At 48.1% G+C, this 25,223-nt stretch overlaps 1 protein-coding gene across 4 annotated transcripts in view; it reads left to right on the top strand.

The window, feature by feature from the left end:
• Positions 1 to 25,223, top strand: part of SEC14L1 (SEC14 like lipid binding 1) — a 76,953-nt gene that overhangs the window by 41,108 nt on the left and 10,622 nt on the right. The window contains exons 6-18 of one of the 4 annotated variants that reach the window (XR_005199515.1): positions 833 to 961; positions 2,077 to 2,311; positions 4,285 to 4,394; positions 8,066 to 8,255; positions 9,432 to 9,520; positions 11,091 to 11,161; positions 12,024 to 12,195; positions 12,513 to 12,647; positions 15,110 to 15,244; positions 17,718 to 17,969; positions 19,089 to 19,267; positions 19,762 to 19,863; positions 20,226 to 20,357. Coding sequence is in view for 3 of the 4 variants with exons in the window: in XM_017525040.2 (XP_017380529.1) it covers positions 833 to 961; positions 2,077 to 2,311; positions 4,285 to 4,394; positions 8,066 to 8,255; positions 9,432 to 9,520; positions 11,091 to 11,161; positions 12,024 to 12,195; positions 12,513 to 12,647; positions 15,110 to 15,244; positions 17,718 to 17,969; positions 19,089 to 19,267; positions 19,762 to 19,863; positions 21,571 to 21,586 (1,815 nt within the window). In the remaining variant the exon portion in view is untranslated. Of the gene's footprint in view, positions 1 to 832; positions 962 to 2,076; positions 2,312 to 4,284; positions 4,395 to 8,065; positions 8,256 to 9,431; positions 9,521 to 11,090; positions 11,162 to 12,023; positions 12,196 to 12,512; positions 12,648 to 15,109; positions 15,245 to 17,717; positions 17,970 to 19,088; positions 19,268 to 19,761; positions 19,864 to 20,225; positions 22,133 to 25,223 lie in introns of those variants that run through there. The other 3 variants (XM_017525040.2, XM_037737236.1, XM_017525041.2) reach the window with 3 other exon arrangements.

Here is a 25,223-nt window from a genome sequence, read left to right as displayed (position 1 = left end):
TTTTTTTTGTAGAGATGAGGTCTTGCTCTGTTGCTCAGGCTACTCTCAAACTCCTGGACTCAAGCAATCCGCCCACGTTGGCCTCCCAAAGTGTTGGGATTATAGGTGTGAACCACCACGCCTGACCCTCACCCCTGGTTCTGTTAACCTGCTCCAAGTTTTCTTTTCTCGACAGCGCTTACTTATATTTAATTTTCTTACATACTGTGTTTATGGCTGATTGTCTCCTCTGTTAGACTGTTGAACGCTTCCAAGACCAGTACCTTTTTGTTCATAATGGAAGACTGTTCAGTGAGTATGTTGAATGAATGAATGAACCAAAAATGAAAATAGGCAGGGCATGGTGGCTCACGCCTGTAATCCCAGCACTTTGGGAGGCTGAGGCGGGTGGATTACGAGGTCAGGAGATCGAGACCATCCTGGCCCACATGGTGAAACTCCGTCTCTACTAAAAATATGAAGATTAGGTGGGCACTTGGGAGGCTGAGGCAGGAGAATCGCTCTGGGAGGCAGAGGTTGCAGTGAGCCAAGATTCCAGCCTGGCGACAGAGCGAGATTCCGTCTCAAAAAAAAAAAAGAAAAGGAAGCTCTCCTTTTACAGTCATCTTTGAAATGTTTTTGAACAATTACTTGGATCTCTTCACGATTTACAGCGTAGCTTTGGTCCCGATTTTGAACATGATTTTGGCATTTTTTTCCGTCTGCTGTCTATATGGTAGTAGCATTGTTAGTAAAGTAAGTGTTTCTTCTGGTTACTGGTTAAACTGAGGAGCAGACAAGTGACATTCTGTTGTCAGTACAGTCAGTGAGAGTGCTTTCTCTTTATCTGCAGGTTCACCCTGAAAATGAAGATTGGACCTGTTTTGAGCAGTCTGCAAGTTTAGATATTAAATCTTTCTTTGGTTTTGAAAGTACAGTGGAAAAAATTGCAATGAAACAATATACCAGCAACATTAAGAAAGTGAGTATATTTTGGGATTTTATGGCAGAGGGTGGGCAGGAGTCTCTGGGGTGACCTGTCTTTTTGGAAGGCTGGGGATTGATTAGCGAGAGATATGCAGCATTTCTTGGGTGGAAGACGCTGTGATCCCTACCCCCGGCCTCATCTTTGGGTATAGGAGCTCAGGTTGTGCTGGCTGCTAATGGACGAAGGAGGTGCCTGTAGCTACAGCCGTGGCACTCTCTGCTTGGGATTGCTGAGAGAGGTGGAGACTGGGGAGAGGCAGCAGCAGCTGGCGTACAGCGCCCAGGCCTTGCTGCAGGGTCGGGAGGAGGCCTGGGTCCTGGGGAGAGGCTTGCCGGGCAGGCTGCCCCCCTTGGATTATTAGTTCTTCCATGGAAGACCTTCCCCTCTCGTTTTTGTGCTGTTGCTCATCCATTGTTGCGGAATTGTGGTTTTGAAATGTATCGGTGTGGGATTATGGAGTGGTTTTTGAAGGCTCATTTTCAGGGAACTGCATTGGAAAGAATTTGAATGGAGACATAAATCATATACTGAGTACAAGTACCATAAATCAGCATTTAAAAATAGTCATATAAAAATTCCATCTCTTTAGGTATTATTTCCTAAACCTTGGAAAAGAGTAGGTAAAATAAAAACAAAAGCATTTGGCTTTATTTTCCTGTTTATTTTGTAGCAATTCAGTTTTATTGGTGTTTTAAAAGCTTGTGAGGGACTGGGCGCAATGGCTCATGCCTGTAATCCCAGTACTTTGGGAGGCTGAGGTGGGCAAATGCTTGAGTCCAAGAGTTCAAGACCAGCCTGGGCAACATTGCGAAACCCCGTCTTTACAAAGAATACAAAAATTAGCCGGGTTTGGTGGCACATGCCTATAGTCTCAGCTACTGGGGAGGCTGAGGTAGGAGGGTGGCTTGAGTCCAGGAGGTTGAGTGTACAGTGAGCTGTGATCATGCCACTGCACTCCAGCCTGGGCTGTAAAGCGAGACCCTGTCTCAATAAAAAAGCTTGTGAGGTTCACCATCTTCTGTTGGCTAGAAAAAAAGAAAAATCTTGGGAGGGATGAATAATTTGAATGTTGAACATATACTCACCTTTAAACTGGTTTTGTTGTAAAGGGAAAGGAAATCATTGAATACTACCTTCGCCAGTTGGAAGAAGAGGGCATAACCTTTGTGCCCCGTTGGACTCCACCTTCCATCACGCCCTCTGCAGAGACATCTTCATCCTCCTGCAAGAAACAAGCAGCGTCCATGGCCGTCGTCATCCCAGATGCTGCCCTCAAGGAGGGGCTAAGTGGCGATGCCCTCAGCAGCCCCAGCGCACCTGAGCCCGTGGTGGGCACCCCTGATGGTGGGTCTGGCGGGGCTTCGTCCTGAGAGCAAGGCTGGGGAAATCTGCGTTGCCATTTTCTCTCTGTTTGCTTTGCCCATTCCTTGGGACATTAGGTAACTCATAAAGAAAAGACCCGTCTCTCGTTTCTGGCCCTTGTCCTCTAGCTTTTATAACACATTCATTTTACTTTTTATTAGAGTTTTTGTTAATAGGGAAAAGGGGTTATATCAAATTATTATTCTATTGATACCAGAAGGTGTTTGTTAGTTTAAGAGAGGGGGTCTCACTGTGTTGCTCAGGATGATTTTGAACTCTTGGGCTCAAGCAGTCCTTCCACCTTGGCCTCCCACAGTGCTGAGATTATAGGCATGAGCCACCATGCCCGACCTAAGGAAGGTGTTTTTCTTTTTTCTTTTTTTTTTTTTTGAGATGGAGTCTTGCTCTGTTACCCAGGCTAGAGTGCAGTGTGCAATCTTGGCTCACTGAAACCTCTGCCTTCCAGGTTCAACTGATTCTCCTGCCTCAGCCTCCCAAGTCGCTGGGACTCCAGGCATGTGCCACCACGTCTAGCTAATTTTTTGTATTTTTAGTAGAGATGGGGTTTCACCATGTTGGCCAGGCTTGTCTTGAACTACTGACCTTGTGATCCACCCACCTTGGCCTCTCAGAGTGCTGGGATTACAGGCATGAGCCACCATGCCCAGCCCACACCTGGCTAATTTTAAAAATTTTTTGTAGAGATGGTCTCACTATGTAGCCCAAGCTGGGTGTTTATTTTTCTGTACATTTTTCTCTACAGCCAAACTGTGCCATTTGTGGGATTTCAACAAGTGATGGGGGTGGGCAGATGGTTTGGGGATGTATTTTATTTTTTAACTTGGGAATTTTTGTTATACTTACTTTGCTGTCTCATTCGTCTAGTTTATTTTACCTTATCAGGAAAAAAGTTTCTTATATTATTATTATTATTATTATTATTATTATTTGAGACGGAGTTTCACTCTTGTTACCCAGACTGGAGTGTAATGGCGCGATCTCGGCTCACCGCAACCTCCGTCTCCCGGGTTCAGGCAATTCTCCTGCCTCAACCTCCCGAGTAGCTGGGATTACAGGCACGCGCCACCATGCCCAGCTAATTTTTTGTATTTTTAGTAGAGACAGGGTTTCACCATGTTGACCAGGATGGTCTCGATCTCTTGACCTCGTGATCCACCCGCCTCGGCCTCCCAAAGTGCTGGGATTACAGGCTTGAGCCACCGTGCCTGGCGTTTCTTATATTATTATTATTTTTTTTTTTTTTGAGGCAGAGTTTCACTCTGCCCAGGCTGGAGTACAGTGGTGCCATCTTGGCTCACTGCAGCCTCCGCCTCCTGAGTTCAAGTGATTCTCCTGCCTCAGCCTCCTGAATAGCTGGGATTACAGATATGTGCCACCACACCTGGCTAATTTTTGTATTCCTAGTAGAGACTATGTTTCACCATGTTGGCCAGGCTGGTCTTGAACTCCTGACCTTAGGTGATCTGCCTGCCTCAGCCTCCTGAGTAGTTGGGATTACTGGCGTGAGCCACCAGATTTCTTACATTCTTGAACACAGTAGCCCTATTCAAAATAGATTTAGATTTGCTTATTTTTTTGTTTTTTCTTAAATTTTATGTCTTGTAAGTCCTTTTTGTGTTATGTTTCTCTTAGAATTAAAACAGTCATTAATATCTGTTATAGCCATGAGTAGTATTGTGATTTGGCAATAGAGGTAACTCAGCGGTAACCAGGGAAAGATGAGTGAGTTATAAAGTTTACCTGTGGTTTAGTCAGTGACTTCTCTCAAAGCCTGTCCCTGAAGTCCGCTAGGGATCTGGTTTACATCTGCCATCTCTGTGGTTTCATTTGCCTCTAGACTCTACGGCCACTCATTAACTCCACTGAGCAGAAGGACTTTGGGAGCCTAAAGCGTCAGTGTTCTTTGTTGTAAATCAGTGTCGCTTACATTCCAGACAAACTAGATGCCGACTACATCAAGAGATACTTGGGCGATTTGACTCCGCTTCAGGAGAGCTGCCTCATTAGACTTCGCCAGTGGCTCCAGGAGACCCACAAGGGCAAAGTGAGTGTTGGCTCCACGCCCAGCGTGCAGGGCCAGGGCTACGTGAAATCGGGGAATCTCTTTCTGCCCATAGTCACCCGGCTTCCACAGCCATTGTTTCTTCCAGTCTAGAAGTCACTGAATGTGTATCTCTGTGGAATCTGCATCCTTCAGCCAGTGATCACGCAGGATTAACTGCATGTGTTTAGACTTTACAGAGCAAGGTCTGGCTTACAGACAGTGTCAAGTTACAAAGCAACATTGTGTTCCAAATATTCATACATTCAGATTTTCGGAAGCTGTAAAAAGAGTTCAGAGATTTATCAGAGATGAGAGAAGTTTGAGCTTTAATTTTCAGGATTTTAGTGAAATTTCAGCCTCATAAGGGTGTAGATTTTTATAAGCCTTATGTAGTGAGCAGAGCCTGGTGTGAATTTAGCGGGTTGTTGACATCATCTAGTAACGGGAAACTAGACCTTGCATGTAGTTGGCCTAATCTCTAATTCTGTCAGTCTGGTTACTCGAGACCAAATCACTGAGTACTGTTTAACACCAGTCATCGAGAAAGCACTGCAGTCAGATGGCTACCATTTGCTGTATACTGACCATTATTAGACACTTGTTTTAAGGTCTTTATTCAGTCCTGTCAGCAGCTCTCTCTGGTGCTGTTTTTCTCCCTGGTTTTACATGTGAGAAAACTGGGGCACAGAGAAGTGAACTAACTTGCCTGAGGTCTCACAGCTGGCGAGTGGTGGGGTCAGGATTTGAACCCAGGCCGTTTTGTTTAGGAAGCTACATTCTTAACCACGATCACATAACTAGTCTCTTCTGAGTGAAGATGACCCCACATCAGTAGGCCACATGCTTTTGAGTTATTTCCCAGGAGCTGGGGTTGTGAGTAGCTCATGCTCTCACTCCCTTCTTATTCTCCCCATGGACCAGCCTCTGAGTTGGTAAGCACATGGCCACGGAGGAAGACACTTAGTCCATGTCACACTCAGAACACGGCCTTGGCCTTGTTCTTTATTCAGGGAAGCCGGCCTGTTGATTGACAGTGTTGGAATCTGAAGATTCCCGTGTTAGTTAGCAACACCGCCACATTACGAAAGCCTAACATGCTTTTTTGTATTCTTTTTCTTTAATCTGTGATTTTTGTTTTTAATTATCTTAAGTCTTATGATCACTCATAATTGTTAACTTTGTGTATTTCTCCTCTAATCTCTCTAATGAGTTGGCAAAAGCACCGTTGCCAATCACATAGACACATGGCAGTTCTACAGTTTTATGTTTTAGAATTTTTCTTTTTATACAGAGTCGCTCTGTCACCCAGGCTGGAGTGCAGTGGTGCAGTCTTGACGCACTGCAACATCTGCCTCCCGGTTTCAGGTTATTTTCCTGCCTCAGCCTCTGGAGAGCTGGGATTAGCTCTGCCACCATTTCTGGCTGATTTTTGTATTTTTAGTAGAGAACAGGGTTCCACCATGTTGGCCAAGCTGGTCTCGAACTCCTGACCTCAAGTAATTCTCCTACCTTAGCCTCCCAAAATGCTGAGATTACAGGTGGCTAAATTATAACTTAGTCTAACTTAAGTAGTAAAGAATTCAGAAGTAAAGTTTAACTTGCTACATTTCTTGTCATACTGACTTTTTTTTTTTTTTTTTTGAGGTGGAGTCTCGCTCTTCACCAGGCTGGAGTGCGGTGGCATGATCTCGGCTCACTGCAACCTCTGACTCCCTGGTTCAAGTGATTCTCCTGCCTTAGCCTCCCGAGTGGCTGGGATTATAGGCATACGCTACCACATCCAGCTAATTTTTGTATTTTTAGTAGAGATGGGATTTCACCATGTTGGATCTCCTGACCTCGTGATCCGTCCACCTCAGCCTCCCAAAGTGCAGGGATTACAGGTGTGAGCCCCTGTGCCCGGCCTCTGAATCAGAATTCTTAAAATTCAAAAAGCTGAACATAGTTCTTTAAGCAGAAGCCAGCCTTAGTTGAATCAGGACTGCCCAACAGAAATATTCTGATGGTCCTTCATGATCTGAATTCTGCTGTGTGAGACAGATCTATTAAATTATGATACACATTAAAAAGTCATGACAGAGGCCGGGTGCGGGCTCACACCTGTTATCCCAGCACTTTGGGAGGCCGAGGCGGGCAGATGACGAGGTCAGGAGGTCAAGACCATCCTGGCCAACGTGGGTGAAACCCCATCCTACTAAAAATACAAAAAAATTAGCTGAGTGTGGTGGTGCACGCCCATAGTCCCAGCTTTGGGAGGCTGAGGCAGGAGAATTGCATGAACCCGGGAGGCAGAGGTTGCAGTGAGCCGAGATTGCATCTACAGCCTAGGCTGTACTGCATAGGCTGGGCGACAGTGTGAGACTTCGTCTCAAAAAAAAAAGTCGTGACACTTTGGTTTTGTAATAAATAATGCAGTGACCAATTATTACTTATTAGTAGCTTTTTTGACATAAACTTTCAAGTCTGCCTATTCTGCCTCCTTCTCAACACCAATGAAGACCATTTTTTTTTCCAGGGATTCTCCAAATACCCCATCAGCGTGTCCTCACTGCAGGTGATGCCTTTGTTCTTATTGGCATCTGTGTAAGAGAGTCCAGTGGCCTGACCTATCTTCCACCCAGAGAGACTGTGGAGATCTGGCCCAGTCTTGTGCTGGCCTCCCTTTTCCATGGTGTGGCACTGAGCACCCTTTGGAACAAAAATCTTGCCTTTCTCAACGTCACCCATGTTTAATTCTCTTTAGCCACCAGCACTACGAGGGTTTCCATTCAGAAGCCAGGTGTCCTGCTCTCTTAGTCTGACTTTTTATTTAAATGTAGTGTGTATACAGAAGAGTGCACAGAGCATAGTAATTCACAGATCCGATCGTTCATAGAATTGAAGCATTTGGTGTTTAGGGTATCATTTATGCCTTTGCTGTACTTTGTGGAAACCAAAATGGATTACTATAAAGATTATTCAAACTGATAATGCTGATTTTCTCTAGAGTAGTAAGGGAGATTTTTCTGGTACCAGCTCATTTTAAATAGTATAATAATGCAGCTCACTGTTGATTCGAAGTGGGAGTTTTAGGCCAGACGTGGTGGCTCATGCCTATAATCCCAGCATGTTGGGAGGCCAAGGTGGGAGGATCGCTTAAGCTCAGGAGTTTGAGACCAGCCTGGGCAACACGGGGAAACCACATCTCTACAAATACAAAAATTAGCTGGGCATGGTGGCGTGTGCCTGTGGTCCCAACTACTCAGGAGGCTGAGGTGGGAGGATTGCTTAAGCCCTCGAGTTGGGGGCTGCAGTGAGCTGAGATGGTGCCACAACACTCCAGCCTGGGTGACAGAATGAGAGAGCCTGTCTCCCAAAGAAAAGTGGAAATTTTAGAGTCTTATTCCCTTAGCAACTTTTTTATTAGTGCAATAGTGTGATCTTGGCCCACTGCAGCCTCCACCTCTCAGGTTCAAGTGATCCTCTCCCTGCCTCAGCCTCCGAGTAGCTGGGATTACAGGCATGCACCACCAGGCCTGGCTAATTTTTACATTTTTAGTAGAGATGGGGTTTCATCATATTGGCCAGGCTGGTCTCGAACTCCTAAGCTCAAGTGATCCGCCTGCCTTGGCCTCCCAAAGTGCCCTTTGCAAGTTTTAACATTGCTTAGAAACATCTTTCTCTCTTAATAGATTCCAAAAGATGAGCATATTCTTCGGTTCTTACGTGCGCGGGATTTTAATATTGACAAAGCCAGAGAGATCATGTGTCAGTCTTTGACGTGGCGGAAGCAGCACCAGGTGGACTACATTCTCGAGACCTGGACCCCTCCACAGGTCCTTCAGGATTACTACGCAGGAGGCTGGCATCATCACGACAAAGGTACCGGATGGAGTTGAAACTGTCTGTGTTTCCGTCATTGTCTTGCTGTGTCATTGAAGAGATCGTCTAAGACCTCCTTCCATGGGGTTGAGTGGGGCCCTGCTGAGTGTGTGTTTCTCTTCACTCTGAGAACTGGGCATCTTTTCCCAAGTTGAACAAACTGATGCTCCACTTCACTACGGGCGCACTCCCGTCCTGCCCTGGGCAGCCAGGAGGGACCTGGGCCTGCTGCTTCCCCACGGACACATGCCATCCTTGGGCAAGTGATTTGACTTCTTCAGTGCAGTACAGTTTGTTTTGACCTATTGAAAAGACGGCGAGCACAGTGTTAATTAAGGGAATTTTCGATGACTTAAACCCTTTGATAGCTGAAAATGGTTCAGCCAGGTTTTCTCCATCAGCAGTGAGCACTTCAGTTCCGCTTTGGGAGTAGGGCGTGGATGAAGGGTGGCGATGCATCTCAAATGAAGAGCGATTTAAATGAGAACCTGAAACACAGTTCCTCCGAATGCCTTCCATACCCTGCCTTGCAGGAAGACCTGCACTGTCAAAAATACATTCTTTCCTAAGCCAAAGTTTGCCAGCTGGGCAGGGAGGAATTGGAAGCATCAGTGAGAGGGAAGCACCGTAGAACTGGTCCTTCTTCGGGAGTGGGAATTGAGGGAAGCTGTTCCCTCTTTTAAAAATCTTGCATTCAGTTTTTAGTGATCTATGACATGAAAAATAATTATTTTCTAAGAAAGGAACTGTGAAAGTTGTCTGTAGTCATGGAAGTGTCTGGCTAGTCTGATATTCCCTTGCCATTGAGAATCTGAGCTCTTGGGCAGCCCCAGTTGTTCAAAGTGAGGAGACTGAGCCCCGCCTCTGGGCAGCTTGAGCTGAGCCCCCGCCGGGTTCCCCTCATCCCAGCACAGCCTTCTGTTTCCAGGACTCTGCACAGCTACTCTCTTTGTCAGTTGGTTTTTATTTTTCTCGCTTACAACTTTTGGGGAAAAATGTTGGACACACACCCCCTACCCCACACAGAAATCAATTGCCGCTTCTAAGAATCAGAAAGACCTTCACGCGCACCCAGAACACAGGCAAACAGGCATTTTCCTGTTAAGGGTCTTAGAGTCGTATCCTCAGTGCCAGCTGGGACGGTGCTGATAACCCATTCCTTCCCCTCCCCTGCAGATGGGCGGCCCCTCTATGTGCTCAGGCTGGGGCAGATGGACACCAAAGGCTTGGTGAGAGCGCTCGGGGAGGAGGCCCTGCTGAGATACGTAAGTGCGGGGCCGAGAGACCCCAGGCTCCACTGTGGCGTCACTGTCTTTTTCTGCCAGCAGGATGGGGGCGTTAACCAGCTTGTTAGAACAAACGTGAATTGCTTTTTGCGTTAGAACTGAAAATATATTAATGTAGTCTTAAAATTTGCAAAGAAGACACAGAAGTTATGAAAGTGTTTCTCTCATTGGCAGCGTCAGTGTGGCAGTCAGGGTCTCCCCCGAGATGCCTGTGTGGCCACGGTTCTGTCTTTTTCATTCACTCCCACGTGGAATTGCCCTCTCCTCGGACGCCGCTCACAGCAGACCTCTTGATAGCGTTCTTTCCACTGGCCCTTCCTTGACGCGCGCTCTTGGCGTCTTTCTCTACACCGTCCTGAAGGCCCTGCTGACCCGTCATCTCACTGACTCCAGCCAGGCCCCGCTCCGCTGCTGTGGCCAGTGTGCAGCTGTGCCTCCCCTCCCAGAGAAGATGGTCCTTTAATTTGAAAACACAAACTTAATAGGCACATTTATGACCCCGTTACCCTGAAATATGCACTTTTGGCTTTATTTTTTCTTTATTTTTTTGACGCAGAGTTTCGCTCTTGTTGTCCAGGCTGGAGTGCAATGGCATGATCTCAGCTCGCTGCAACCTCCACCTCCTGGGTTCAAGTGATTCTCCTGCCTCAGCCTCCGGAGTAGCTGGGATTACAGGCGCCCGTCACCATGCCCGGCTAATTTTTTTGTATTGTTAGTAGAGACGGGGTTTCACCATGTTGGCCAAGCTGGTCTCGAACTCCTGACCTCAGGTCATCCACCTGCCTCAAAGTGCTGGAATTACGGGTATGCACCACCGTACCCGGCCAACATTTTTTTTTTAAAGACACCCCCATGGGGGTACAGGGTCTATTCATGGGCGTGATCATCACTCACTGCACCTTCAAACTCCTGTCCTCAAGTGGTTCTCCCATGTCAGCCTCCTGAGTAGCTGGGCCTTGTTACAAGGACCAACGCTGAGCCTGGCTTACTGTTGGCATTCCCTTGTGTATTGCTGTTAGTCTGCCCCCACCGCCACGTGTGTTTATCCATACATGCGCATGTTCACACATGAAGATATGGATGGACTTCAATTGCAGGGGAAGGGTTTATTAATCTGAAACAGAGGATCTCTTGAGCCATGCCTGAAGTCTATTCTAATGCTGCCTTTTCTCTTGGCTGGCGTGTGGTATGAGAGTGTTTGCACACTCACAGACGCTTGCTTATCTGCTGTTCCCATGCACTCGTTCTGAAGACAGAGCCCCAGTGTGAGGCCCCTGCTCATCCTGTGATTCTTCTGGCCTACACTTCTCTCTGGATAGCTGTTACCTTTGCTGTACATGACAGTGTTTATTCTCTTTCAGGGGTCACATTTTTTTGTTGTAGGTGATGTGCTTAGCACATGTGAATGTGTAAGAAAACCTACATAGGTCACTTTTTTGGTTTACACACTTAGCGGTAAAATGCTGTTTGTGTCCCTCTTCCATAGCTGGACGCATTAGTTTCATCCTGAGACTAATCATGGGAAATTTTCATCCTCTTTCGTGTGCAGGTTCTCTCCATAAATGAAGAAGGGCTAAGACGATGTGAAGAGAATACAAAAGTCTTTGGTCGGCCTATCAGGTAGATGTGGGATTTTGCTTTTCCTTTCAATTTACTGAGAAAACAAATTAAATATTTCTAGTTGGTTTTTGGAAGTAAAATCTGCTTCGTATTTTCCAAGATGCTCTAAAAGGTAGAAAAGAGGTGAACATGTAATAACGCCAGTGGCGAGGGACAGACACTGTTTCCTGTCCCAAGCATTGCTGTCGATCAGCCTGGGTGTGTTGGCCTGTCTGCCTGGTTCGTGTGGTCCACATGGGCCTAGGGCTGCACGTCATTTCCCTGTTTTTGCCTCTCCTCCTCACCCAGATGACTCTGTGTGCTGAAACCATGCTTTCAGTTTCAATCCACAGTTCTGAAAATGTTCAGCGGTTCAGAGGTTTGACATTGGTAAGGGTGTAGATGGTTCACTGGGATATAAGTTCTATGAGAACAGGGATTTTGAGGGCTCTTTGCTCACTGCTGTATTCTCAGCTCCTGAGACTGCTTGCCTCTCACTGTTGAAGCATAGCTCACTGCAGTTCAGACACAGTATGTGTTAAAATACCAGCTGTGTGCCTATTGATGGCAGGTTAGGGGGTGGTTTAGCACGTGGAGGACAGCACACTGTGGCTTTGCTTGCCGGCTCACTGAGCACTTCTGAGAGAGATTTTCATGTGCTACCAATCAGCCTTGCAGTTTCAGGCTTGGTCCTACCACACTGATCCTGTGTGTTTTGTACAAATAGATATAAACAGAGTTCATAGCACTGTAATTTTAAGAAATTGATTACTGTGTATTTGGAAATAGCTGTAAATAACCAAAAAGGAAAAAAGTTGTAAGACACGGTTTACTAAGTGTGCTGCTGTCTCTTGAATGAAACACATCTCTGCACAACCTGCAGCTCCTGGACCTGCCTGGTGGACTTGGAAGGGCTGAACATGCGCCACTTGTGGAGACCTGGCGTCAAAGCGCTGCTGCGGATCATCGAGGTGGTGGAGGCCAATTACCCCGAGACGCTGGGCCGCCTTCTCATCCTGCGGGCACCCAGGGTGTTTCCTGTGCTCTGGACGCTGGTGGGTTGAGATGCCTTTTGCAGTAACTGTGAGCCATTTGGAAAGCAAATACACATGCATTCATACAGACATGTCTGTGACCTAAAGCCTTAACTACTTAGAAAAAAACAACATGCAAAGATATAAAATTTCTCAAATTGTTTAGGGAAGGGGGAAGAAAAGCAAAGTCTGAGTGTCCTAATGCCATGCAAATAGACTTTGCAGAAAAAGTATATAAACTTGAAACCCCCCCCCATTCATAACCGTATTGTCAATTTAATCTTTGCCAATCAGGCCTCAGATCAGATACAACTCGATGGTCTTTCTCCTCCTCACAGGTGAGTCCCTTCATTGATGACAACACCAGAAGGAAATTCCTCATTTACGCAGGAAACGACTACCAGGGTCCAGGAGGCCTGCTGGATTACATTGACAAAGAGATTATTCCAGATTTCCTGAGTGGGGAGTGCATGGTATGTAGCCAGGCGAGGAACTGCACACTTGGCTCCGTAGACAGGTGGGAGAGGTCATGTCGATCTGCATGAATTTCAGAACTTTTCATTTGGATGTTTTGTTTCTTTTGGCCGCTATTTCTCTGATCCAGGATCAAGCTAAAGAGAACCATTTAAGTAATTGTTGATACTATACATTTCTTCGTTGTTAAATAAAAATGAGAATTTGTTGTAGAATCAGATACAGTTGCAGCTTGCCTTATTCACAGGGCTTTGTGTGAATCAGATCTTTAAACCATTTTAGAGGAGCTGTCGTATTTTTTAAAACACTATTAAATTGAATCAGTTCTCAAAATTTTTCACCCACCCCTCTCCCTCCTTTATTTTTATGGAGACAGGGTCCTGCTCTGTCACCCAGGCTAGAGTGCAGTGGTGTGATCACAGATCACAGCTCACTGCGTCCTGACCTCATGGGCTCAGGTCATCCTCCTACCTCAGCCATCCAGGTAGCTGGGACTATAGGCATGCGCCACTATACCCAGCTCATATTTGTATTTTTTGTAGAGACAGAGCCTCATTATGTTGCCCCAGGCTGGATAACATTTTTGGGTGTTTTTTTTTTTTTTTGAGATGGAGTCTCCCCGTGTCCCCCAGACTGGAGTGCAGTGTTGCAGTCTCGGCTCACTGCAACCTCCACCTTCCAGATTCAAGCAATTCTCCAGCCTCAGCCTCCAGAGTAGCTGGGATTACAGGCATGCGCCACCACACCCGTTTAATTTTTGTACTTTTAGTAGAAACAGGGTTTTACCATGTCAGCCAGGCTGATCTCAAACTGCTGACCTCAAGTGATCTGCCTACCTCGGCCTCCCAAAGTGCTGGGATTATAGGCATGAGCCACCACGCCTGGTCTGGATAACATTTTTAAAGTAGAAGAATGAAGGGAAGTGGCTCTCAAAATATGTTTGGGGTTTTCAATACACTGAGTTGCTGGGTAATCAAGCAGAGGCCTCCATCTCTATACCCTGTGCTCTGAGAAGCTCAGAACCTTGGGGTCCTTCTAGCCTTCTGGCCATGGCTCACGTTGTGCCACGGGAGTGTTAAGGAAGCCAAAGCCTGTGGAAGTCCCAGTGACTTGTTCCGTGGCACGTGGTGGCAGCTGAACTCAGCAGGGAATGAAGCTTCTTATCCAAGGGTTCTCTAGTCATCCTTCATATAAAGTTACCCGTTTGAGATGTGTACCCACTGGGTTTGACCCATGTATTTAGCTAATGAATTGGACACTCAAGGGACTTCAGACTTTCTGAATGGTTAGAGAAGTTTAGAAAACACATGTAGCTTTTACTTCATCAGTTCCAGTTTCGGGAAATAACAGGCATCATCACAGTGCAGTGCAAAGAGCGAGTAAGTAATAGTAAAAGTCATGGGACCAGAATTTAGCAAGTGTCTCTGAGGTTAACACGGGCTCAGGTTTGTCGAAACCTCTGAACTTTCGTTATGTGAGCTAACCATCCCGAAGCAGTTACGACGGGGAGAATTGAGCTGGCGCACAAGGAGACTTGACGCAGACTGCCAGTCACAGCCGTGTTGTCACATGCTGACTTCCGTAGAGTATTTGCCATGTTAAATGTCTCTGTGGTTAATTGAGCTCTCCAAAAACGTGGGCCTTCTGAGACTTATTCACCGCTGTCCTGAGCTGCTGTTCGGGCTGGTTGTTGAAAGGAGGCTGTGCACTTCTGCTCTCTGGTGGCAGAGTTTATTAACCATGGGCCAGGCTGGGACTTTTCCAGCATGCTCTCGCTGCTGTGACCCTCTCCACTCATGCTGCGCTGCAGGCTGAAGACGGAGATGTTTATTTTCTATGTAGTTGCTTCCCAGGGCTGATGACAAAGGGAGGACTTGGATTTTATGGACTTTAGTGTGGAGTCATTGTCTCAAGGTTAATTAGGAGATTTACGATATGTACAAATTCTAATTCAACTTGTTTCAGGCAAATCCAGAAGAAGTTCTTCGTTAGGTTTTGTCTGGTGTTATAGACCAGTCATTTGACTTTAGACACAAAACGTTATTCATTGATGCTATATCTTGACTATAATTTCATAGCATAAAAATAATGCCTGTGGCTATTGAGAGCAAAACTCTTCTTAAAGTAACGCTCTTCCTCTACGGGGCAACGGAAATACTCCTAATGCGTAAATGAGCCATCTTTAGTAATTGGGTGTAGTGCCTCACACATGTTGCTATGATTCTGTGGTAAATCAGCTTTGACTTGTTCTCATTTTTGCAAAGTGAAATACATGTTGAAGTGGTTTAAAAACATACCGCTCGGTAGTGCAGAGTATTTTACACCCCTGCCAGTGTTTTCCATCTTCTCAGCAACTTCCGGGAGTGGAGCGCAGCGGGATGGTGCTGGCTGGTGGCCACGGCTGTGTTTTCGTGCGGTTGGTTTGTGTTTGCACAGTTTTCACTGCTGTTTCTGTTTCCAGTGCGAAGTGCCAGAGGGTGGACTGGTCCCCAAATCTCTGTACCGGACTGCAGAAGAGCTAGAGAATGAAGACCTCAAGCTCTGGACTGAGACCATCTACCAGTCTGCAAGCGTCTTCAAAGGAGCCCCCCACGAGGTACACCCACCTTCCTGCACCTGAAGGCGCCCGGGCAGCCGGTCCCCCCACCCCCGCAGGGCTTCTGGCAGTCTTTCATTGAGAACAGTGCCCGTTTTTCTGGTCTTTGTCTTTAGGCTTTTGTTGACACTTGATACCTAGTTTCAGTAAATGTCGACAAGGAAGAACAGGTCTCTCAGAATAGAAAAGTGCTTGATCAGAGTGCCTGGAAAGGAAATTGGATCTCTTGACCTCCATTTTACTGAAGACACCAAGCGCAGAGATAGGGGTAACTCATCTTTCCTTGTTGAAGCACTTAACTCCTGAACTTAGTTTATTTCTTGATTATACTGAACAAGTTTCATTTGCTACTGTTTTTTTTCTTTCTTTCTTTTTCTTTTTTTTGAGATGGGGTTTTGCCCTGTCACCCAGGCTGGAGTGTAGTGGCACGATCTCAGCTCCCTGCAGCCTCCGTCTCCTGGGTTCAGGTGATTCTCCTGCCTGAGCCTCCCAAGTAGCTGGGATTACAGGCACCCACCACCATACCCGACTAATCTTTGTATTTTTAGTAGAGACATTTTCACCATGTTGGCCAGGCTGGTCTCGAACACCTGACCTCAGGTGATCCACCTGCTTGGGCCTCCCAAAGTGCTGGGATTACAGGCCTGAGCCACTGTGCCCGGCTCATTTGCTACTTTCTTGACTGGGTTTTGGTTATTTATAGATATTTGGGCAATTTTCTGATTTCTGTAAGTCTGTGTTCCTTTCTTGCTATTACTTTTGGTGCAGAAGCAGGAGCTTTCCGTGTTCCTATGCACGCTTTGTGTTTGTCCTGTAGCATCACGAGTGACCTGAAGCAGGAGGGGCCTGCAGCGGAATCTCCCTTCTCAGCTCAAGGGCCAGGTTCATGGCCCAGAGTTGCTGGAGAGGATGGTGGGGCTCTGTGCGGAGCAGGTGTTCAGTGAGGATATGGTGCTGACTTAGGCAGTGGTGCTGACTCCAGCCTGCTTCCTGCCATGGTGGCACGTGGGTCAGCTGTCTGCCAGTGGCTTCTGCTGCACTGTCTTCCTGAGCGCCTCACCTGGCAGGTGGATCAGAGAACACTGTTGCCATGGTTTGAAAAAGCAGAGACAGATTTGGTGTGCCTTGTAGATACACAGGGGAATCTCATGTTTCATAACATCTTGAGGATTCTCTGTCTTAATTTCTTAACTGGAGGGCAGGCTCCAGGAGGCCGGGACCTTGTTGAGTACTCATTGTTAAGTACTCATTGGGTACTCATTGTTGAGTACGTGCGGTCACTCTTGTCGATGTTTCAGGAACTTGGGGTGCAGTGGGTTTCATGTGAATCAGGGGGCATCTGTAAACATCCATGTGGTCAAAACCTCAGTTCTGCATTGGGTATTAAATAAAGCATAGACCCGAGATGGTAACAAACCTAAATGCAGGCTGGAGCAGAGGCCCCAGCTGTGAGTGCAGCAAAGAGGCGCCTGTCAGCACAGGGGCCAGGGTCTCCGGCTGCAGCTGCCTGGGGAGCTGCTTTGCTGAAGAGTGGGCCGTGCTGCGTAGTGCCACCTGTCGTCCTTAGACAGGACTCTTGTACCTCATCGAATCTGCTGTGGAAGGGCATTCCAGAGTGGCGTTTCAGTGGTGAAGTGGCAGTGGTGGGGTTGGCAAAGGAGCCCGGCTTGCAGAGCAGCCAAGTGCTGAATGGCACAGCGACGGCACGCAGTGGGCTGATGGGCAGGCGCCAGGGCAGAGGGCCGTGGGCCTGGCTCTGCCGCTTCCTTAGGCGGAGTTTTCAGTGAATGCAGAACTCTGCACAGCTGCTTTTGATTCTCATGTTCCTCCCACACTAATCTTTAAAACTAACTTTGATCATTGCCTGCTGAGAAGTTCTGTCGGCACTATGTAAGTTCAGGTTTTCGATTGGTTCTCAGCACCGGGGGGGCTGACCACCCACCCTCTCCTCCACCATGCCAGGGGCTCATCCCACTCACCAGCCTCGCCACTGCTCTCGTGCCAGCCTCACACGGCAGGCCTGGTGCCGTGCCCCTTCTTTCCCCTTGCTAGGAACACTGTCCTGAGGCTCCCCCACCTTCTGTTCCCTCAGCTTTCACCTTTTCCAGGGCCTTCTGTTGCTCTCCAGCCCAGGCCAGTCCTCTGAACCACTCATGTACAAGCTCAGCATTTGGTGTTACACTAAGACCTGGTTGGTCTCTTCACATGTGTCTGAAGATGGTGTACGGGAGCTCTTGGGCCTGTAGGTGCAAGTCACAAAGAGCACAGAGCTTGGTGCACGACATGTGGCAGAAGCCAGCAGTTGAAAGACAGATGGTGGTGTGACTCTGGGCAAAGAGATCCGCCCATGCCCATTCAGCCTTTCCCTCCCCAGCTTTGGCACCTGGGCCTGGAGCCCCTGGAGGGGATGGTGCGCGCCAGCACATGGCCTGTGCTCATGGAGTGTGGCTGCCTGACGCTGTCTCTTTTTCAGATTCTCGTTCAGATTGTGGATGCCTCTTCAGTCATCACTTGGGATTTTGACGTGTGCAAAGGGGACATTGTCTTCAACATCTATCACTCCAAGAGGTCGCCACAGCCACCCAAAAAGGACTCCCTGGGGGCCCACAGCATCACCTCTCCAGGCGGGAACAATGTGCAGCTCATAGACAAAGTCTGGCAGCTGGGCCGCGACTACAGCATGGTGGAATCGCCTCTGATTTGCAAAGAAGGAGAAAGCGTGCAGGTAAAATCACACTCACGTCAAATCGCGCGTCCGTGACTGTGCAGCTGGGCGACTGTCTTGAGTACGAGTTTTTGCTTCACTCCTTGAGCAGCCTGTGTAGCTTTTGAGATGCTGGCTGCAGAGGAGCAGCTCGCCTGAGGAGCAGAGTGACTTGGGAAGCCGAGCGGGTCTCACAGGAAAGAGGTCAAGCCTAGCAGTGCTTTTGGACAGAATCTGTGACTTTTCCCCAAAGCAGCATGTGACAGGAAGGGAAGGCATGGCATGCACAGGGCCAGCTGGGCTTCAGAGGACCTTCCCCCAGGCCTCATTTCACCGGGTTGCATTTGTCTTTTTCAAAGGAAAATCACCCTAAATAGAAGTGAGAGGAAGGAGTACTTAGGGAGCTATTAACTCTCATTACCAAACCTTCTAATTTGTTTTAAATGCTTTCAGTTCCTTTTAACATTGTGGCCCGTTATTTTGGGTGCCTTCGCTCACAGTAATTCTCGGGGGCGGGGGCCGGAGCGTGCTTCTGGCCTTCATAATAGATGCAGCATTTTGCTGCCTTTTCAGTTTTCAGAGGTAAGCCTTGTCAGTGTTTCGGTCTTAGAGGCAGAGTAAAAGAATATTTTATCCAGTTTAAAAAAAAATGAACCTCTAAGCTATATTACCACAGTCATGAATTTCAGAACGAATGGAGACAGTGATTTTTGCGGATTGATGTCTCAGTTTAGGTGATGTGCCTTTAGCCCCGAACATGCTGGATGATTGGCAGCATGTCAGAGAAGATGAGGCCAGTTCAGAGAAGCTGTGCTGAGCCCTCCCTCTAGCTCGGCGCTGCCATCCCTCCAGGCTCCTGCCTCCCTAGGTGGAGGTGGGGTGGGGGTGGCCTCATTAGGGCCACAGACATGGAGTCTGTTCCTGTAGCCTTCCCAGCACCCGGGAGTGGCCACACTCAGTGGAGAGAAGGACATTGTCCCACCTGCTGGTGAAGCAAAATAGCAGGTTCTGAATCGCGTTGAGATGGTCCTGTAGCTACATGAAATCCTGCAGACAGACCCCTTGGCTCTTGTCAGACCTGCTTTAGGCTGGGGGTAAGCAGTGAGCTGCCGCCAGCTTCCACTGCCTTCCTTGTTTTAGGGCTCTCATGTGACCAGGTGGCCGGGCTTCTACATCCTGCAGTGGAAGTTCCACAGCATGCCTGCGTGCGCCGCCAGCAGCCTGCCCCGGGTGGACGACGTGCTCGCGTCCCTGCAGGTCTCTTCGCACAAGTGCAAAGTCATGTACTACACTGAGGTGATCGGCTCCGAGGATTTCAGGTACGGCTGCCCTTGCCTTGCCGCAGCAGGTGCCACCAGAGAACTGGGTGGGGCGGGGGTAGGCTGCAGTCCCGTGCCGTGTACAGGATCAGCACGTAGGTGCTGCCAGAGAGCTGGGCAGGGCAGCAGGTGTGTTCAGTTCCGTGCCATGTGCAGGATAGGCAGTGTCGGCCGGTCTCAGGGATGCTGGAGGGGGAGGGCAGAGGGAGTGGCTCTGGGGTCATTTGTTTGCACTGCGACTCCCTGCATGTCTGCAGAGGGAAGAGTGTCAGGGACGAGCAACTTTGCCTTTGCTTTAGCTCATGATGCCATCTGCGTGCAGGCTGTGGGAAGCTGGTCCCGCGGTGGTTATTCATGTCCACCCCCCGTTTACAAGTGCTGATGGGGATGACAAGTGAGCAGAGAGCAGGGTGAGCCATGAAGTCCAGCAGGAGTGCGGGCGGCGGGCGGCGGGCAGGGTAGTCCTCACCTCGCCCTGCCCTGTGCCGTTACAGAGGTTCCATGACCAGCCTGGAGTCCAGCCACAGCGGCTTCTCGCAGCTGAGTGCTGCCACCACCTCCTCCAGCCAGTCCCACTCCAGCTCCATGATCTCCAGGTAGTGCCGTGCCGCCTGCGCCTAGTGTGCAGAGGGGATGGCCGACCCTCCTCCAACAGCCAGCTGCGCCCGCCCGCCCACCCAGCGCGACATTTTACAGACTCCTCTCACCTCTAGATAGCAAATAGCTCTCCAGATGGTAAACGTAGTCATTTGATCCCAAAACTCTGTTGGCAGGTAGTTTTAACTCTGATCCTAACTTAACTCAATAGCCATAGATTTTGTTACGTTGTGCATAAAATCCAACCAGAGCACAAGGGCTCTCTTGAAAGAACAGTAGCTTTTATACCAGTTAAAAGATTGATGCGGTCCCAGATGTTGATGCAAAAAATTTTTCCAACGAACTCTGCATTGTCCGTTAGTGAATGAATTCCTGTGACATCCTCAAGAGATGGCCCCTCCTCACCTGGGACAGAAGCTGCCAGCACGTTTCCCCCAGGCTGCATCGTGGCCCTCACGCCTCCTGTCACAGTCGAGATGGTCTGTGGACTTAGGTCCTTCTTCCTCTGAGGATTCAGAGGCCACCTGAGGAGCACCCTGTCCTGTGGGCAGACCCCCCCCCACTCCACGTGCTGTCCTGAAGTGGGGCTGGGGGCTCAGGAGGGGCTCTCGGGGACTCCGGGTGACTCCAGGAAAATGCTGCCATCATTCAACGTTACTTCCTCTCTCCTCCTTTTCAAATCTTTTTAATACTTTTTAAGCTGGATTTTTCTGTGTGTGAACTTGGGTGGGGGGGTTCTTGCCCTTTTTCCTTCCGTGCGTCGCCCCCTCACCTGCAGTCAGCTCAGCGTAGGCATCTCCTCTGTGTCCTCCTGTGGCCGCCAGAGGCCGTCTGGGAACCAGCAAGTCGCACTTGCCGTTTGACACGTCCACAGGGATTTATTCATAGCTAAGCAGCATCTGCCACATCCACGCCAGGGTGGCGTGTGGCCTGTAGGAGCCCTGCTTCTTTGTACAGGGAATGGTGGACTCAAGCGTGTGTGTGCATGCATGTGCTGTGTGTGTGCATGTGTGCATGACGGGTGCTGGGGGGACGGGGCGTGTAGAAACTTAGTTTGAGTAACAAAGGAGTCTACAGAAGCAAATCAGAATGCGGGATTTGTTTGCCTTTTATATTTTCTGTTTAATTCCTGATTTTAAAGCCTGCTGTATCTGGCACAGGCCCTTATGTTTCAGCTTTTCATGGGAAGAGCAGGTGATTTGAGAATCTGTCTGGAAGCCGCATAGGGGTGGCCTCCATGGTAAAGACATGCAGCATGTGTCTCTGTGCAGCAGAGGCCGTGTTTCATGCCAAACCCCATGTGGTTGTCACCCATGTGCGTGGTAAGCGTGGAAATCCTGGTGGTGCTGTCTCAACGCTGCGTTACCGGAGGGCTGTGTGGAGGCCGTGTGTGCCCTGTGCAGGGATCAGGAGGGCTGGGGAGGGACCCAGCAGCCCTCTCGCCCGGTCAGGTCAGCCCCAGTGGCTCCCTGCACACTGTAGCTGTCCTGGGCCTCCATGGTGGTCACCTGCCTTTGGTCTACGTTTGTGTATTTGCTTTTAGAGATCCAGCTCCTCAGTTGTACCCGAAGCGTTGCTTCCAGGAAGTCCGGCAGGGCTAGTAGCGCATCTGTGCTGCCCCCACTTGGTGCCTCCTGTTCCCAAATCACAAGGACCTGAAGATGGTCCCTGCTTTCTCTTTCTTTCTCTCTTTCTCTATGTCTCAGATGGCGATTTTGCTGACAGCTGCCAAGAAAATGCTTCGTTCAACAGTCCTCATGTGCCCAGAGATGTTTATAGAACTGTTTGAATTGCAGCCATCCCCTGCCCCTCCCAGGCTGAAGATCTGTTCTTTTTAAGTTGATTTGGGAGTGGTACTCTTTCATCCCCAGAGAATTGAGTGCATCTTTAAGAGCCCCCAGCACATGACTGCACAAATGCTCACAGGGTCCAGGGTCTCCTGAGTAATCCAGTCTCACTGTCCCTGGAAGGGAAGTCTAGGGCAGCTGTGGTTTGAGTATGCCATTTGCATCGTGTCTCTACTTTTAGTACCTTGCCACTCTTTTAAAATGCTGCTGTCATTTCCCATTTCTTAGTACTAATGATTCTTTGATTTTCCCCCTATTACTAGTGTCTTTATTCACTTTCCTTCCTGAATCTGTGATTTGCATATCAAATTCTGTAAATGTTTTGTAAGCATATTACCTCGCTCTTGGTAATACAATACTGATAGTCTTTAAAAGATTTTTTTATTGTTATCAATAATAAATGTGAACTGTTTAAAGAAAAGAATGGCTTTTTCTTATCATGAAACAATAGTTTTCCTTGAACAGTTTGAAATTCTTGGGAGAATTTAGAGATTGAAGAAAGAAGAGAGCGTCTGAAGCCAGAGTACTGATGTTCTAGAGTCGAAGAGAAGCTTTTCGCTTGTGTGGCATCGTTTCACAGGTGAGTGGACCGTCCTCAGGTCACAGCCGTACGTTTGCTGACGCAGAAGCAAACCCAGTTTTTGTGATCCTCACTTCTGTAGGAAGACATGATGTGGTTTTTCTTAAACGCAGCCAGATCAAACATCACCGTGATGGTGCGATCCCTGCTGTGTTGTTTCTTTCTAAATAAAAAGGATTGCTTTAATCAGGTGCCTCCAAAACAATAAAATAGGTGTGGACCTTTGGAAGTCCGAGTTACCTTATCTCCACTCCCCTGCCAGTCCCTGGGCCTTTAGGGGGTCATAGCCCAGTGGGCAGAGCAGCCTGCTGGCTCGCCAAAGCACAGGGCGGGCTGGAAAGCAGCTCAGGGCAGCTTAGTGCAGAAGCCAGTGCCCCCACTCACCGGGCACTGTGGGGCCATTGGATTATAGGCATGAGCCACCATGTCTGGCCAATGTGATTATTCTCAAATATATCATGTTTCCTTTAATACTCCATCTCTTTTTTTTTTTTTTTTTTAAGTCCGGGTTTCACCATATTAGGCTGGTCTCGAACTTCTGACCTCAGGTGATAACGTCCACCTCAGCCCCCAAAGTGCCGGAGTTACAGGCACCAGCCACCGCACCCGGCAATTCCCCATCTCTGTAGAACTTCGGCAGAGCCCAAACCCGTAGGTTGTCTTCCGGTTCTGGGGTTGTGGTGGAAGCATTCTTATTAATGTCATCATGAAACAAATCAGTTGAATCAGTTTTGCTGGAAAAGTTGGGGCTTTGGAAAGCCAGCGTGGCTGGGAAGATGTAGACTGCAAAACCTAAAACCTGTGGACAACTGGACTGGCTTTCAGATGGTTCAAATGGCAGCGCTGGTTACATGTTTTTTAGCACAACAATAAGAAAAACCTGTGGACATCATTTAGAGCAAAACTAGGTGATAAAGTAGCCCCCTAAACCCCAAACTAGAGGCATGTTGGGGTAAAGCACCAATAGTTGCAAGACCTACCCGACCCGTAGGTTATCCGTGCCTGGGGGAGAAAGCAGAGGTTCCATGCAAGACTTCTGATGGATGGGAGAGCAGGAGAAGCCATGAGGCCCCATGAACACCAGTGTGAGGCACAGCAGCCAGTGTGCGCTCAGCAGGTGACACAGGCCAGCTGGGGTGCACCTGGAGGCTGGGGTACAGAGGCCACGTTGGGGACAGGATTGGATTGAGGGGAGCAGACTAAGGCCCTCTGGACTCCCTGGACTGACCTGCCAGGGCTCACTTCTGGAAGGCACTCGCTGAGGAAGTAAAGCACGTTCCACTGCTTGGAGTGGAAGAAAGTCAAGCAGGTTGGAGGCTGGGTTCACACAGCGCCTGGGAGGGTTATGGGCAGGGCAGCCATGAAAGCAAACGGACACGATGTTTTAAGCATGTCACAAAATAACAGAGGGAGCACCGCAGCGTTAGAGCAGGTTTCTTAAAGCATACTCCATTCTGAATGTTTATGAAATACTTTTCCATAAAAATGAGCATCAGGAAAAGAGCAAAGTCAAATCTGTAGAAGGCTGAGAATAGGGAGCAGAATAGTACTCCCACCACCACCGAGAGCAAGCCAGAAGGGGTGCCTGCAAAACAGACCCAAAAAAACACGTTTAAAAACTTTTATTTTTTGAGACCCAGTCTTGCTCTATCCTGGCGCGATCTCTGCTCGTCGAACCTCTGCCTCCCAGGTTCAAGCAATTCTCCTGCCTCAGCCCCCCGAGTAGCTGGGACTACAGGTGTGCACCACCATGCCCAGCGCTGATTTTTGTACTTTGAGTACAGATGGGGTTTCGCCATGTTGGTCAGGCTTGTCTTGAACTCCTGGCCTCGTGATCCACCCACCTCAGCCTCCCTAAGTGCCAAGATGACAGGTCTGAGCCACCGTGCCTGCCCGTTTTTTACTTTGTTTTAAAAGAAAGCTTGCTGTGTTTCCCAGGCTGCTCTCACACTTCCGGACTGAAGCCGTCCTCCCACCTCGGCCTCCCAAAGTGTGATCCACCACGCCCAGCCTAAAAACAATTTTTAAAATGTACTAAAAACCATGAAGAAAATGATACGCAACGTGAAAGGCGTAATCAGAGAAACTCAGAAATGAAGTGACAGAACTCAAGAAGGAATTAGAAATGCAGGAATCCTTTCAGAAATTGAGACAACTTGGAATGCAAAGTGAAAAACAATGCCAAGTGAAAATGAGGTTGATTTTATAAAGCAAAAAAAGAAAAGGATGGAAAGCCTTCCAGAGTGTTGCTGTTGAAAATAAGCGATCCAGCACATGGGTGCCATTGAAAGAGCGAGGGCCTGAGAAGGAGCAACACCAAGGATATTTTAGCAAAAGTGCTGGACTTAAAGAAGTCCTTAGGGCATTCTGGGAATCAGGCTTTTTGAGGACTGAGCTTTCTGCCAAGAGAAAATATAGATTTTTCAAGGAAAGAGTAAGCCAAAAATTTTACATCCAGCAAAACTGACCTCTTAAGTATAAAGGGCACCGATACAGGCCAGGTCACGTCAAAAGGACTCAGTAGCAAACTCAAAAGAGGCTTTCACTGGCCAGGAACAGGATGAGTTCAACTTGTCCCAATTCTCATTGTCTTATAATAATTGCAGGATGCCATTGAATGTTAAGACTCATAAGTTTATAATTTTAATATATAACAATTTTGGATGATAGGAAACCAATTACTTTGAAAACTGGTGAATAAGAAGCAAGCATGTATCCTGACCTTTCCTAAATGCATAGCATATGAAGATTAGTACCTATAAAATTATTCCAACTTTTAATGACTATAAAACTGATAGAGTAACATCATTCTGCAATCCCAATGAATAAATAAGACATAGGTACGGCCGGGCGCGGTGGCTCAAGCCTGTAATCCCAGCACTTTGGGAGGCCGAGGCGGGTGGATCACGAGGTCAAGAGATCGAGACCATCC

Source organism: Cebus imitator, unplaced genomic scaffold (assembly GCF_001604975.1).
Source record: "Cebus imitator isolate Cc_AM_T3 unplaced genomic scaffold, Cebus_imitator-1.0 Scaffold36, whole genome shotgun sequence".
In the NCBI taxonomy this organism is placed as follows: domain Eukaryota; kingdom Metazoa; phylum Chordata; class Mammalia; order Primates; family Cebidae; genus Cebus; species Cebus imitator.
This window is presented reverse-complemented; position numbering and strand designations above follow the sequence as displayed.